Source organism: Malus domestica, chromosome 07 (assembly GCF_042453785.1).
Source record: "Malus domestica chromosome 07, GDT2T_hap1".
NCBI lineage: Eukaryota > Viridiplantae > Streptophyta > Magnoliopsida > Rosales > Rosaceae > Malus > Malus domestica.
In genome coordinates, this window is record NC_091667.1 from 7,524,660 (window position 1) to 7,539,468 (window position 14,809).

At 38.9% G+C, this 14,809-nt stretch overlaps 1 protein-coding gene across 1 annotated transcript; it reads left to right on the plus strand.

The window, feature by feature from the left end:
- The first annotated feature begins 11,950 nt into the window (after positions 1-11,950).
- Positions 11,951-14,592, plus strand: LOC103438890 (uncharacterized). Its single transcript, XM_029105445.2, has 4 exons — positions 11,951-12,174; positions 12,653-12,779; positions 12,883-12,955; positions 14,177-14,592. Exons 1-4 carry the CDS (start codon positions 12,147-12,149, stop codon positions 14,444-14,446), a joined length of 498 nt encoding a protein of 165 aa, XP_028961278.2. The 5' UTR covers positions 11,951-12,146; the 3' UTR covers positions 14,447-14,592.
- The last annotated feature ends 217 nt before the right edge of the window (positions 14,593-14,809 follow it).

A 14,809-nucleotide genomic window follows, 5' to 3' on the forward strand; every position in this document is an offset into this window, starting at 1 on the left:
TCATATATCATACCAAAATTCAAATTAATTTAACAACAACAAGATTTGTAAAATCTATCTTATTCTCTATTTTGTGTGAAAGTTGATACAAATCATGTTTCATTTGTTTGTTGTTAATTACTATGGAACTATTTAATTATAAAGAAAAGTCATTTTTTTGTAAGGAAAACTAACGAAAAGTCCAAAAAAACTTTTCTTTTAACGAAAAGCCTTTTTTAAAGATATAATCAAGGTATTAAATATCAATAATATCGGAAATATCGGTAGTCCGAAAACACGGAAACATCGATGAAAATATCAGGATAATATCGATATCAATAAAAATAATATGGAAACCACGGAAATTGTAAGAAAAATTTGGAAATTTTTATTGAAACTTTGCAGGATGGTTATTTAGTCAATTATCTATTAGTTTATCACAAAAAATTGGAAGGAAATGCATTGCATGATGGATTTACCATTATCAAGTTGATTATATAGCGAGCTGGCAAACATTGTGAGTGTAGAAAATATGTAGTAATTAATGAAAGAAGTTTAAACACACCATAATAATTTATATATAATGAATTAGTACAATATTTTACACTTTATACATTGCATGGTAAGATACATGAGTGACTTAGTACCACATAGAGTTCCTATGAGGTTCAAAATTTTCACTATCTTCATCATCTCTATGTGTAGAGTGAGTGTATTATGAAGAGTAGTTATCAAATGATAAATCCCCAAAATAGTTTTGCATGTAATTGTTAACATGCCACCCATATGGATCCGAGATTGGTTGACCTTGTCCATAAGCAAAATCATTTGAGATTGAGTCTCGGATTGTTTCCATGAGTCACTCGATTCCATCCCAACAGGAATCGCATATGAAGGGTAGGGAAATGGTTGGTTATGAGTATTGTTTGTACCATACTTGACCAATCCCGAAACTACTGAGCACCGGTCAACGTTATATCGTCAAGGACCCAGAAGAGCTTCCCTTCAACCAGGAGGCCAATCACAATGCGACACGTGTCGACATCAGAAGCCAATCACAGTTCGACATGTGTCAACATCAGAAGCCAATCACAACACGACACATGTCAATTTTAGAACAAAACTAGAAACTCTCTTCTATAAATAGGGATCATTCTCCCACAATAATCTTTAATGTCATTTTGTACTAAACTATTCACTAGAACTCACAAAATGAGAGCTTGAACCTATGTATTTGTGTAAACCCTTCACAATTAATGAGAACTCCTCTACTCCGTGAACGTAGCCGATCTGGGTGAACCACGTACATCTTGTGTTTGCTTCCCTGTCCCTATTCATTTACGTACTTATCTTCACTAGTGATCGAAGCAACCAAGCGAAGGTCACAAACCTGACACTTTCTGTTGTACCAAAGTCCTCGCTGATTTTGTGCATCAACATTTGGCGCCGTCTGTGGGAAACGAACCCACGACCACGTGGTCTAACAACTTTTATAACAAATATATATGAAGAAGGAGTTTTGGGCTACCACTTAGAAAGGAAATGCCTCATTCGTCAACTCCCTCGACCAGAGACTTGGGGGACTCCTACCATATGCTACTGCACCTTGATACTCGGAAGTCTCACGACCACTTAGTGACTTGGATTTTTCAAGTCTCCAAACGAGAAGTTTTCCTCACTCGGGAAATTAAGGGAGCACTACCTCAACCTACATGCTTCACTCACAAAGTTTTAACATACAAGCTTCAACAAAAGAAAAAATTCAAAGAACTTAGTGAAGAAGGCCTTGGTGTATTTAACACAATACGTTGAAATGAAGCAAATCTTGTTTATTGATATTTCTGATAAGTTACAAATATGTACATATACATGAATCAAAATAAACAAACAAGAGGGAGCCTTCACAAAGGTTGCTCAGGGGAAGTCTCAGCAGTCGGTAGAGCCCCAGAAAGAGAAAGCACTGGAGGGTGGTTATCCGGAGCCTCAGTACTGGACAGAACCCCAGAAGGAGGAGGCATCGGAGGTTGATCATTTGGAGCTTCATTACGCGGTACAGCCCCAGAAGACGCCGACAATAAATGCCTTTGGAACAAACCGACAAACCGCTGATGATCAAGTAAAACCTGACCATCAGATTCCTTCATCTGGTCAAGCTTCCTCTTCATGTTTGTAGCATAGTCATGTGCGAGCCGGTGCAACTGTTTATTCTCATGCTTGAGCCCTCTAATCTCCTGTTTGAGACTCATCACTTCAGCAGCCAATGATTCAACTTGGCGGGTTCTAGCAAATAGGCGTTGGGCCATATTAGACACAGAACCTGCACACTGAACACTAAGAGCCAGAGAATCCTTAACAGCCAACTCATCAGACCGTTTGGAAAGTAGTCTGTTATCTTTGGGAGTGAGAAGGTTCCTGGCCACCACCGCAGCAGTCATATCATTCTTCATCACAGAATCTCCAACGGTAAGAGGACCAGTAGGGGATATGAAGGATGGGCGCCATATGTTGTCTGGAGAAGGCGTGGCTGTCTCTTCTCCAAGGTTCAAGTCAAACGACGGTCGGAGGGGCCAAACATTTTCAAAGGTGTTTAAGAGGTAAGAGGTCAGACAAATCAAGATCTTAGAAGTGCAAGAAGGGAGCTTCTACTGGTGGAGATTCAAGTGTGCTGTGGCACTTAATGCCAACCTCTATAAAAATCTACACTTGACGGAGCTTCAGGAATCAAAGAGGCGTTTGCTTTCTTGGAAGCTGAGCTGCTCAGAGACCACGAGGGCCGATCTCAGAAATCGAAGAAGCACCTGCTTTTTCAGCCTCGTCAGCACCTGTCACATGCACACTCAGCTTTGCGGAAATTACGGGCAATCTGTCGAAGATTTCTGATGAAGTAGAAAGCACGTGAATCTTACTGTTCAATCACCATTTTCCACACGCACCATCAACTCCTCGGGTACCACTTATAACTTTGCCAAAGATCTCTGACAAAGTTTAGGCACGAGAATTTTGAAGTTCCAGCTACCCTACTATTACCCACAAGGGTAAACGAACAGCACCACTGCTTGACAACTGGAAAGTCCCTATGTGTGTCGACCTCCGTGTTCCGTGGCAAGACAGGCTAGCAAGAACGTCCAACCTTTACTCACATTCGAGAAAAGACTCTCAACATAATTACTTTCTCAAAAACCGAAGCGGCACCGATTTTCGAATCTCGAGAGCCAGATCCCTGACGGGATTGCTTGTTCGAAAACCGAAGAGGTACAGCTCTCAGAACTTCGAGAGCCAGATTTCCTTAGATAAAGCTTGTCTGTAATCTTCACACGCAACATCAGCTTTCCAGATACCACATACCACTTTTTCAAAATGCTCTGACAAAGTTAAAACACGTGAAGCTGGCAGCTCCCACTACATTGCTGTAACCAAGAAGGGTAAATGAATAGCATTACTACTTGTTATTGGGAAATCCCTATATACATCGACCTCCCTTCTCAACGGACAGGTAAACCTGCAAAAATGCTCAACCCTTTCTCGCATTCGAGAATGCACCCTCAACATAACCTCTCGAAATACTCAGCTTTATTTCCCCCCGATAATACCTCAGCAAATAAGCCACACCAAGAACAAGAGTATCTCATATCATCAGGGTCGAAAGCAAGAGTATCCCATATCATGCTTTCTCCCTGTCCTTGTCTTCGTCCTTGTCCACACCTGCAGGACAAAGAGAAAGAGAGCAGTAAGTCGGAACCTGAAATCAAACCTCCAATCTGGAACTAACTGCCTGAGACCTTTGCCTGGTTGCTTACTTAGCATTGCTCTCGAGAACTCATCCTCAACTACTGTCAAGGTCATGAATTCCACCGGCACATACCTCATGACAGTTGATCAGATATTGGCTCTTTACACTGAAGCTGCCAAGCATGGATGAGTCACTATGAAGGAATGTTCTGAAGGACCATTTAAATGCAAAGGTTGCACACCACTTCTACCATGCAAAAGATTGAAGCAGAAGGTTCAACGGTGAGCTGAAACTGATCACTACAGCACGACACCTTTCCATACCACATTCATTATTCCGTCAACAGCAAAAGTATCCTATATCATCAAGGTCGAACGTACTCTAGATTTGATGGACTTGTTTTGACCCTCAAATTCTTGAGTCGGCCTTTTACTCTGAAGGGAACCAGAAAACCCTCCAGCACAGTTCAAGAATAAGCATGTGGAAAGTTACTTCTTCAAAAGCAAAAGTATCTCATATCATCTCTTCTCCATTTGCTTCTCCTTATCCTGGCAGCTGAATGAGAGACAAGGAGAAGGAGAACAATCAACCGGAAGCCGAAGTCAAACCTCCGATCCTGGGTTGCTTGCTTGGAAATTTGACTGCTTACCTTGTCTGTCACCTCTTTCGGCAGATCTCCTAGCTCGGCGACTTGGGGGACTCCTACTATAGGGTTTGTATCGCACTTGACCAAGCCCGAAACTACAAGTAAGCTTCAAGTGAAATTGATACATTACCTTGTGTCGGCCTTTTACTCTGAAGGGAACCAGAAAACCCTCCAGCACAGTTCAAGAATAAGCATGTGGAAAGTTACTTCTTCAAAAGCAAAAGTATCTCATATCATCTCTTCTCCATTTGCTTCTCCTTATCCTGGCAGCTGAATGAGAGACAAGGAGAAAGAGAACAATCAACCGGAAGCCGAAGTCAAACCTCCGATCCTGGGTTGCTTGCTTGGAAGTTTGACTGCTTACCTTGTCTGTCACCTCTTTCGGCAGATCTCCTAGCTCGACGACTTGGGGGACTCCTACTATAGGGTTTGTATCGCACTTGACCAAGCCCGAAACTACAAGTAAGCTTCAAGTGAAATTGATACATTACCTTGTGCATCTTCATCGGTTAAAGATACCACCCATGGATGGAGGAAAAGTACTTCCAGAGAAGATGCCACATCTACATATGAGACAGATAAGGCACGTGAAAATGATACCACACTTCAGTACTTAGAAGTTTCGTGATTACTCAATGGCTTGGATATTGCAAGTCCCCAACCGATGAGCTTCCCTCACTCAGGAACTTAGGGGAGCACTGTTTGTACCATACTTGACCAATCCTGAAACTACTGAGCACCGGTCAACGTTATACCGTCAAGGACCCAGAAGAGCTTCCCTTCAACCAGGAGGCCAATCATAATGCGACACGTGTCGACATCAGAAGCCAATCACAGCTCGACACGTGTCAACATCAGAAGCCAATCACAACACGACACGTGTCAATGTTAGAACAAAACTAGAAACTCTCTTCTATAAATAGGGATCATTCTCCCACAATAATCTCTAATGTCATTTTGTACTAAACTATTCACTAGAACTCACAAAATGAGAGCTTGAACCTATGTATTTGTGTAAACCCTTCACAATTAATGAGAACTCCTCTACTTCATGGACGTAGCCGATCTGGGTGAACCACGTACATCTTGTGTTTGCTTCCCTGTCCCTATTCATTTACGTACTTATCTTCACTAGTGATCGAAGCAACCAAGCGAAGGTCACAAACCTGACATTTTCTGTTGTACCAAAGTCCTCGCTGATTTTGTGCATCAACAAGTATAACCATAGTTACTACTTCCCAATCAAACAGAGTCCGAAGTTATAGATAACGAGTCATCTTCTTGACTTGACAAAATCCCATTGCCTCTTTCTCTACGAGTATAGTCCTTCCCTATGGCACCAATTCCTGGTCGTGCCCGCCTACTGCCATGGTCCTCATCCTGTGTTGCATGTGTGAAGTTTGCCTCACCAGTGAAGGGGCTTATAAATCCGGGAGGTGGTTCAACATAGTTTCCATATCCACCATCACTACCTCCAGCTCCACTATATCCTTCATCATTCCTATCTCCGGTGTTAGGTGAGTCTCCTCCTGATCTTGTGCTAGAGCTATCATTAGTATCAGCACGATGTTGTGGTTGTTTAGGATTGGAAGAAGGTGGAATTCCAGTGTTTCTTGGTCTTGGGCGCAAAAGTTCTTCCAAAGAGTCAGCGCTGCTAGATCCAACCTCCTCCGCTAATACTCTTTCTACATTTATCCCTTCATTACATGCTTCTTCAGCAACTCTGGGAGCTGGGTTGCCTTCATCATCATCTAAATGAAGAGGTCTAATCCATTGATAAAGTTGGTTACCCTTTGTATCATCATCTTCAGCAACAATATCAAACACATCTAGTGGGTCACCACGGTCGACATGATCTATTTCTGCTTCCTTATCTCGAATTTGAAGCTTCATGTTGTAGTAGCAATAAACTAATTTTTCCAACCTACTATAAGCCAACCTATTTCTTTGCTTTGTGTGTATGAGTGCAAATGTGCTCCAATTTCTTTCACAAGTAGATGAGGAAGCTGTTTGTGATAATACTTTGATTGCTAACTTTCTCACAGTTGGTGCATCGGTCCCATACATGATCCACCGTTCAGCTACAATGAAAAACAATGTTGATAAGCCTAATAACTCCAACAAATTCTATTATAAACTTATCGTGAAATATGTTTACACTCACTAAGAGACATTTTTGTTCGAGCAGCAACTGATGTTGGTTCTCCAAAAGTTATTCTTGCATCTTTAAACCATGTTAGCTGAATTCAATAAATCGTGTTAGTTTAATCCACAAAGTAATTATTATAATTTAAGTAATTGTGTACCTCATTTCCAAATTGGCCAACTGTTGGTGATGCAGGGTCTAATTTAGAGTATACATTATGTACAGCACGTATAAGGGTACCATCATCTCCAACATCGGGTCTGTATTGGTATCGAGGATTCAAATAATATGCTGTTCAAAGAAATACATACTCTAATAAGAGAATTAATACTTATGCAACTAAAGAAATGAATTGCAAATTATGACTTAATTTATACCTGCTGCATGCAAATCGTGATATAATGTTTTATACCATCGGTCTTCAATTATCTTTATGACCCACCTTGCACCATGTTTTCTTTCCAATTCATCCTTCACTACACGCATCAACTCATATATTGCCCCTATAGTAGGATACACTTCTGTGTCAATGATCCGTAAAACTTTGTAAAGAGGTTCAAACACTTGGCACACATGTTCTGATTGAGTCCAAAAAGCATGATCAAGCACTATACTTTTCACCATACGACTTGCATTTGAGCGGCTGAAATTGTGGTTGGCCTAATCGTCACTAGTGAATAGTTGCTTCAACCCTGCTTTCTTCTTAAGTAGACTGTCTAATGTAATATAGTTGGTGGCGAATCGAGTGGTAGCTGGACGAATAATTTCTCCTTTGCAAAATTCACGCATCTTTGCCAACAACCAACCGTGATTGTAAATATAATTTGTGATCGTTCTAACTCTTTTTACCATAGTACCAACATTCTCTCTCTTCCCCATTGCCTCAAACATGAGATCAATACAATGTGCTGCACATGATGTCCAAAACACATTATGATGCTTCATTAACTTTTTTACAACTTTGACAAATGCAGAACTGTTGTCGGTCATGACTTGGACAACATTACTCCCACCTCCATGATTACATCCCTCAATAATTTGTAAATACACTTGTAGTTCTTTATATGGTCTGAAGCATCAACAGACTTCAAAAAAATTGTCTTTCCCTTGGAGTATACCATGAAGTTTGTGACAGACAATCTAGTCGGGCCGGTCCATCCATCACACATGATTGTGCAACCATTAGTTTTCCACTTTGACCTCAACTTGTTAACATATTCGCCAATGTCTTTATACTCCATATCCAAATATTTGTTTCTTATCTCATAGGGAGTGGGAGGTTGTACTCCAACACCGGCCTGTTGACATCCCACTACCATATTTTTGAAATGATGTGATGATGCTTTCTCAGCAGGGACATTTTCATAGATAAAGAACTTGCTAATTAGACACCTCATTCCCTCATTCACATTACCTCCAGTGAAATAACTCCAAACACTCTTTTGACGTGCTTTGGATGACTTATATAAACTTAGGGCTATTGGTGGTATTGGTTGTGATTCTCTAAGACTGCCTCCCTGTCTCATTTGTGCACCACCACTTGTCCCGGAACCTTGTGCTCTATTAGGAATTTTATGAAAGTGTTCTCTTTCCCATGTTGACTATTTGGAGGCACGTAATGCTTGTTTCAAACTGCGTTGTTCTTCAGGTCCTATATCATCATCACATTTGTCCTCATCGTCATCATCATCACTGTCAACCGCTTGGCCATAGACTTCTCCCCGTAGCCCAGCTCAAATATTTTCTATTCCATGTGTTATCTTTTCCTTTTGCTGTTTTTTATTTTTTAATAATGTGCTGATGAATGCCTTCACTTCTAGGGGGACATTATCGCATCGTTGGACATTTTTTGCTGGATCTAATCCACTAAGATGGTACTTAAATACAATTTATTAAATGTTGAACTAGTTGATTTTATCGTTAAAAGATTAAAAAAACCATCAATTTTTATTTTTTATTTTATATATATGTGGAAGATTTTCATATGTTTATGGGCTTTTGCCTATGGACTTCCCTCCCCGGTGTCATTTCGTAATAGAACATCTTCTGTTATGTCATTTTATTTTACTTTTTGCTCAAAATGTGTGTAAATATATTTGGCTTATCCTATCTTCTTGGTGACAAGGTAATTATGGTTTCTGTAGTAAAAAAATTAAGATTTAAACATTCGTGTTGTAATTCGTTAGTAAATTTGATCCAAAAGTATTTTTTCTATTAAATATAGAAGAAATGTACTTTGACGTGTGCACATTCTTCTTTCTTGTCTCTTTGCTCTCTCTCTCTCTGTCTCTCTCTCTCTATAATTTTGTATTTTCATTTTCTTTCCATTTTAGGATGCTGTATTTTGTATTATAGAGAAATACCTCAAGAAAGCCGAACATAAATCAGCACAGCTCTTCGCACATGGTTGTTCATCCAAATTTCTACCGCACCATAATCAGTTGCCTTATCTAACACCAAGTCACCTTCTTGCTAGTAACAATTAAAATCAACACGTTAGCGCACCACATTTATTCCATAACATGTACATTCTTCAATATAACAGGTCTGCACAAACAAATTAATCAAAAATATGTAAAGAGATTGAATTGATTAATTACTTTATTAACTTGGAAGAAGGCTTCTTGTTAGCCAATGAAACTCTTTAAACAACTCCAAAAGCACTTTCACCCAACTTTTTTCCTCAAAACAAAATCATCCTGCAAACCCACAAATGTCAACACAAAACCCGCTTCAGATTTTCAATAAAAATCTATAACTTTAAACAAAAATCAACCAAAGGTTTCACCTTTTTTTAAGTGGGTAGGAAGAGCTTCTGAATAAATAGTATGATCCAATCAACTCTAATTTGCAGAAGCAATGGCAATGGAAGACGAGGACAGAAGGTAGAAGCATAGCTCCAATTTATTTTTTTGTAATAATTTCTTTTGTAAAATATATTTGTTGCTTACATCCAAGAGCATGAGCTCATATATAATTGATCGCTCAACTAATACTTATTATTTAATCTACTAATACATTACTAATTGTGATCAAGATAATCACAGATTCATATCATTAGCTGCTTCTGTTGTCTGACCAAGCCTCTGCACCAAAGCCTAAACTCCAACAACATTCCTTTGCTTATAAATTCTTCGGTCCAACACTGCTTGTAGGGTGACTTCCTACACTAGACCTTCCTCTGTGATCACTAGCAGGGTGGTGGAAGGAGCAAATTACGGAATCCATGTACTGGTCCAGTTGACGCAATCTATGTGCTTGCTGATATGCAAGATATGCAAAATACAGCATCCCGAAATAGAAGAAAGTGAACAAATTACAGAGAGAGCAAAGAGAGAGGAAGAAGAAAATGCACACGTGAAAGTACATTTATACCTCTGCATTTAACATGCATTTGACTAACAACCACTTTTGACTAAATTTGATATAAGACTACACCACGAGGGTTTAAATCTTAATTTTTTTTTTACCACGAGCCCATCTTTCGATTAACTTATCTCCACGAGAATCGTTTATCCTATTAGGCCAACAAATTTTTATATTACATTCAACATCACTCATTAGTTGTGGCAAATCAAAACTTGGAATTACTGTATGCTTGACTTCTTGATTCAACTCAGCGCCGGAAAACAGTTTTATTTGTGCTTCCTTATTTTTTTTCATTGGTAAACTTATTTTTACTTTCATATAAAATATTTTATATGGGTAAATTACATAGTAGCCCCTCAGGTTTGAGATTTATTACAACCCCATACAATATCTTCAAAACATTTCACTTTCATACATCACGTATTATTTTATTTCAAAATAATATATCCGTTACATTTTCCATCCATTGATCCGTTAAGCGCTGACGTGATTGCCACATTTGTGCCACATGTCAACCAAATGTGTGCCACGTGGCAAATTTTATTTATTTATTTTTTTAAACTTGAATTTTCTAAATTTAAAAAGAAAAAAAAAACCAAAACCCATCCCATCTCCCCGTAAACCCTTCTTCCCCCACCACCACAAACCAAACCCAGATCCCTTAAAAAAAAAAAAAAAAAAAAAAAAAGAAACCCATCCCATCTCCTAGTAACCCTTCCCCCCTCCCCCCATCCCATCTCCCCGTAACCCTCCCCCCTGGGACCCAACTCACCCACAACCTGACCCCCACCCCATTTATCCCTTCTTTCATCTGTAACCCTACCCACCCTTTTCTACTCTCTACAACTCGCTTGCACTCACCTTTCTCTCCCATCCCAACCCTGCTCGTCGGCGAGTCGGTTAACTTCGACAACGAGGTATGTATTTAATTTTGTCCTTCAAATTTTGAATTTTTTCGATGCTTGGTTGGTGGTGGAGTTAGGTTTGCTAAAGGTGGGTGGGGTTGCAGATGAGAGAAAGGAGAAAGGGGGTGGGGGTGAAGAAGAGAAAGGGATCGTGGAAGGTGGGGGTGGAGTGGAGGTTTGCTGGGTTTTTTGATGGAAGGAGAGGTGAAGAGAGTGGAGGAGAGGGAGGTGGGTCGGGGGGGGGGGGTAAGATTTATGGGTTTGTTTGCGGGGGTGGGGGGTTGCGGGAGGTGGTTTTTAGTTTTGTTTTTTTTTTCTTTTTTGAAGAAGAAGATTCAGGTGGGTTTTTTTTTTTAATAAATTTTGTTTTTAATAAATTTTTTTTTTGGCTGAAAAATGTAATGATGTATTATATTGAAATAAAATAGTACGTGATGTATGAAAGTGAAATGTTTTAAAGATGTTATATGGGGTTGTAATAGACCTCAAACCTGAGGGCCTACTATGTAATTTAGGGTTGCGGGGGTGGGGGGTTGTGGGAGGTGGTTTTTAGTTTTATTTATTTATTTATTTTTAAGAAGATTCAGGTGGTTTTTTTTTTAATTAAAAAATTATTTTTTTTGCCACGTGATGTGCCATATTGGCAGCCACGTCAACACTTAACGGATCAATCGATGAAAAATGTAACGGATGTATTATATTGAAATAAAATAGTATGTGAGGTATAAAAGTGAAATGTTTTAAAGATGTTGTATGAGATTGTAATAGACCTCAAACATGAGGGGCTATTATGTAATTTACCTTATTTATATTGATATGTAATAGAAAATAATGAGAATGATAATGACAAAATAAAGGGTAAAGTGAATAGTACCATGATTGACTTTTTAGTGTAAAAATATGATTTTTCGTTAAAGTGAACAATACCGGAAACTTTTCGTTAAAGTTCTATTTTTTGAATGATACGTAGCACTTATTCATACAAAAAATTAATAGATGAAATTAAAAAAAATAATGGTTATGCAAGTTATTATATCTAATACTTAAAACACCCGTAACATAAAATTATTCTTTAGTATCGAAGCACAATAATTGTTAGTAATTAGATATCAAATTCGTGTAATACCTCCAACTTAAAAATACTTGGCAAGTTATCCATTTTTATTTGTTATATTTATTTTGTTGGGGCGGGCACTTGGCACGGTCCAAGTGTCTCAAACACAGTGGATCTTGTCTTAATGATTACGCTGCCTGAATAAGTCAATACAAAGCTCCGATGCCAAGGGATCACCACCTCCTCTTACTCTCTTATTCTCAACTTATCATCCAACCAACTCGCAAAAATCTCTGTACTGAGCTCACTACTGCGCCATGGGACAGATCCTCGACAGATTACAAGGTACAACTCTATTCCTTCGACATCGTGTTAATGTTTTCTTTCCAGTTCTGAGTTTTCCCTGTTTTCTGTTGGGTTTTATTTCTTTTTCTTCCTTTTCTGAATCTGTAGTTTTTGTTTAGATGCCTTCTCCAATCTCCATCCTTGAAAACTTGTAGGATCTGCAAATGATGTTGAACTGTGGATTCATGTGTTAGATGTTTTGGTGATCCAGCTGAAAGTTACCTTTTTGAATACCCATGTTTCCATTTATCTTGTTCTTGTACTGGATTTTATGTATCAATTTATAGTATGGTGTATGGATATCATCAGTTTGATATTTCTCTATGCGCATCGAAAAATAGAATTATTATCCATAAGTAAGTTTGTAGATATCCGTCGGCACAGACGGTCTGCCATTTTATGTTACAATTACCGGACATGAAGCAACCGTTAATTATATATATGTTTATAAGGTATCTGATAATTTTCTGGATTGCAGGTAAGCAATGGAGGCAAAAGCAAATAAGGAGGATTACAGATAAGGTGTTTGATCATTTTAAAAATGAGACAGGAAGGGCTAACTTGAATTTTGAGGATCTGTACATCGGTGTACTACTTGTGTACAAGTGAGGAGCTTTTCGTGCTAAACGTATTCCGATTGTCTTTTTAACTGATTGTTAAATCATGCTGCTAATTTTAGCTGATTGTTGTTTAATCTTCCTGTTCTAGTGATATCAATAAGCGTTTACCCGGCCCGCATTTTGATCCACCCTCCAAGGATCTAGTCAAAGCTATGATGCAGGTACTCTAGTTTTTTTCATCGGATACAATCAAACGGTTGAAATGAAATTTTTTAGAATCAAACCATTTACAAATAAGATAATATCTTTTGAAATTTCAATGGTATGTATCCAATTTAGCAGCGGATTTCATATACATCTGTTATGTTTCTTCAGTTAAGGTGCTGTGCTGCAAAAGTCAAGTTGTAGTTGTAGTCCCCAGTATTAGGCAAATAAGATTCGTGATCCAATTTTCGTTTTGGGTTATGGAAAGCTAGTTATCTGCACATATTCTTGTAAGTTTTTCAATCTTTTGAGCACAGTGAGTAGTTACTCTCACAAGCGATGTAGCTTTGATTCGTATCTTTGGGGTGTAAATTTCAATTCTAAACTTCTGACAGCTAGACCAATATACCATACTCTTTATCTTATGCATGGAAAATGAACTGAAACACGTTTAGGTTGCTGTGGTCAGAGAGAAGCAACTCTCGGTCCTTCTTTACGTAGTCTGGTTTAGCAGGATGTGACCAGTTTGTTTGAGGTTCTATATACGCAACCAATTTATTCTGCTCTGTGTAGACTCTAAGTTTCTTCATCTTCTGATTACCGAAGTTCAGTTTGTTCCGATTAAGCACTTATATGTTAGAAACTTTGAAGATAAGTTCGTTTGGCTGCAAAATTCATCTTGTTTCAGTAGGCCTGTTGGCCGAGGCACTGAAGAAAGTCTTCGCCTGGCTAGTTCTCTGAAAAGAGGGAACCTCTTTCATAAACTGTTTCTAATGCCTACTTATATGTAAAATTTCCATCGAGATATCTTGCCTGAAGGCATGAAATGATAAGAAGGTCGATTGTTGTTTGTGGCGTGCATGTCAGGTCGGATGTTATAAAATTTTGTGAGTTAAGTATTGTTCATGTCTCGTTAGCAATTCCCTAGTTCAGGAAATGTGATTGAAACATGGGTTTAATTTTGGATGGTGTTTGGACATTGATGGAAACTGTGTTTGTCGACTTTGGTTGTTTAAGTTTCTGCAGTTTGCTATACAAAGAAAAATTGTTGTTGCTGCTGTTTGTTAGGTAAGAATCCACTTTGAGAATCTGTCTAAGGTGTCTCTTTCAGAAAACCTATAAAAACCATTGGGAGACTCTGAGCTCGTTATTCTCTTTTAGAAAATGTTCAATCAACGACTTGCCTTGAGAGAAACTCGTTTGATTCGTTTAATAATGTTTACCCTTGATATTTGCAGGAGAACGATCTCAATCTTGACGGAGAAATTGACCGGGAAGAGTTTGCGAAGTTCATCAAGCAGTTGACAGCAGACACGTTCGTTGTAGTCAGTCAGGGACTGATCCTCACACTGGTTGCAGCACCAGCGGTGGCAATGGCGACAAAGAGAGCTACCGAGGGCGTACCAGGGGTCGGAAAGGTCGTGCAAAGGTTACCCAATTCAGTTTATGCATCCCTTATAACTCTTACTGTCCTGTTGTTTCAGCAAGCGCGCCAGGAGTGCGATTAGCCACAAGTTTGTTCTCAGTTCAATCCTTCTATGGTCTATTTAGGCAGACTTTACCGTATAGACAATCTGGGTGTGTGTGGTTTCCAATAATGTAAAAGGAGAATGGTGTTTGAACTTCTCATATATAAAGAGTAATCTTTTTGGAAGTTAACCGTTTTAGTTCGTCCTTGTAACTACCACAAAATTTCCTTAAGAACACTGCTTGACTCGTTACTTGTAAGGAGCCATTGCTCTGTACTCGCAACTTGTAATCCGATGCACGAGAAGAAAGATGTTTGCACGCGTGATTTGTGCGCGAGGAATGCCACTTTAAAGGGATGGATTGGTGCAAAAATCGTTTCCTTTCCTTAACCCCAAACTCTG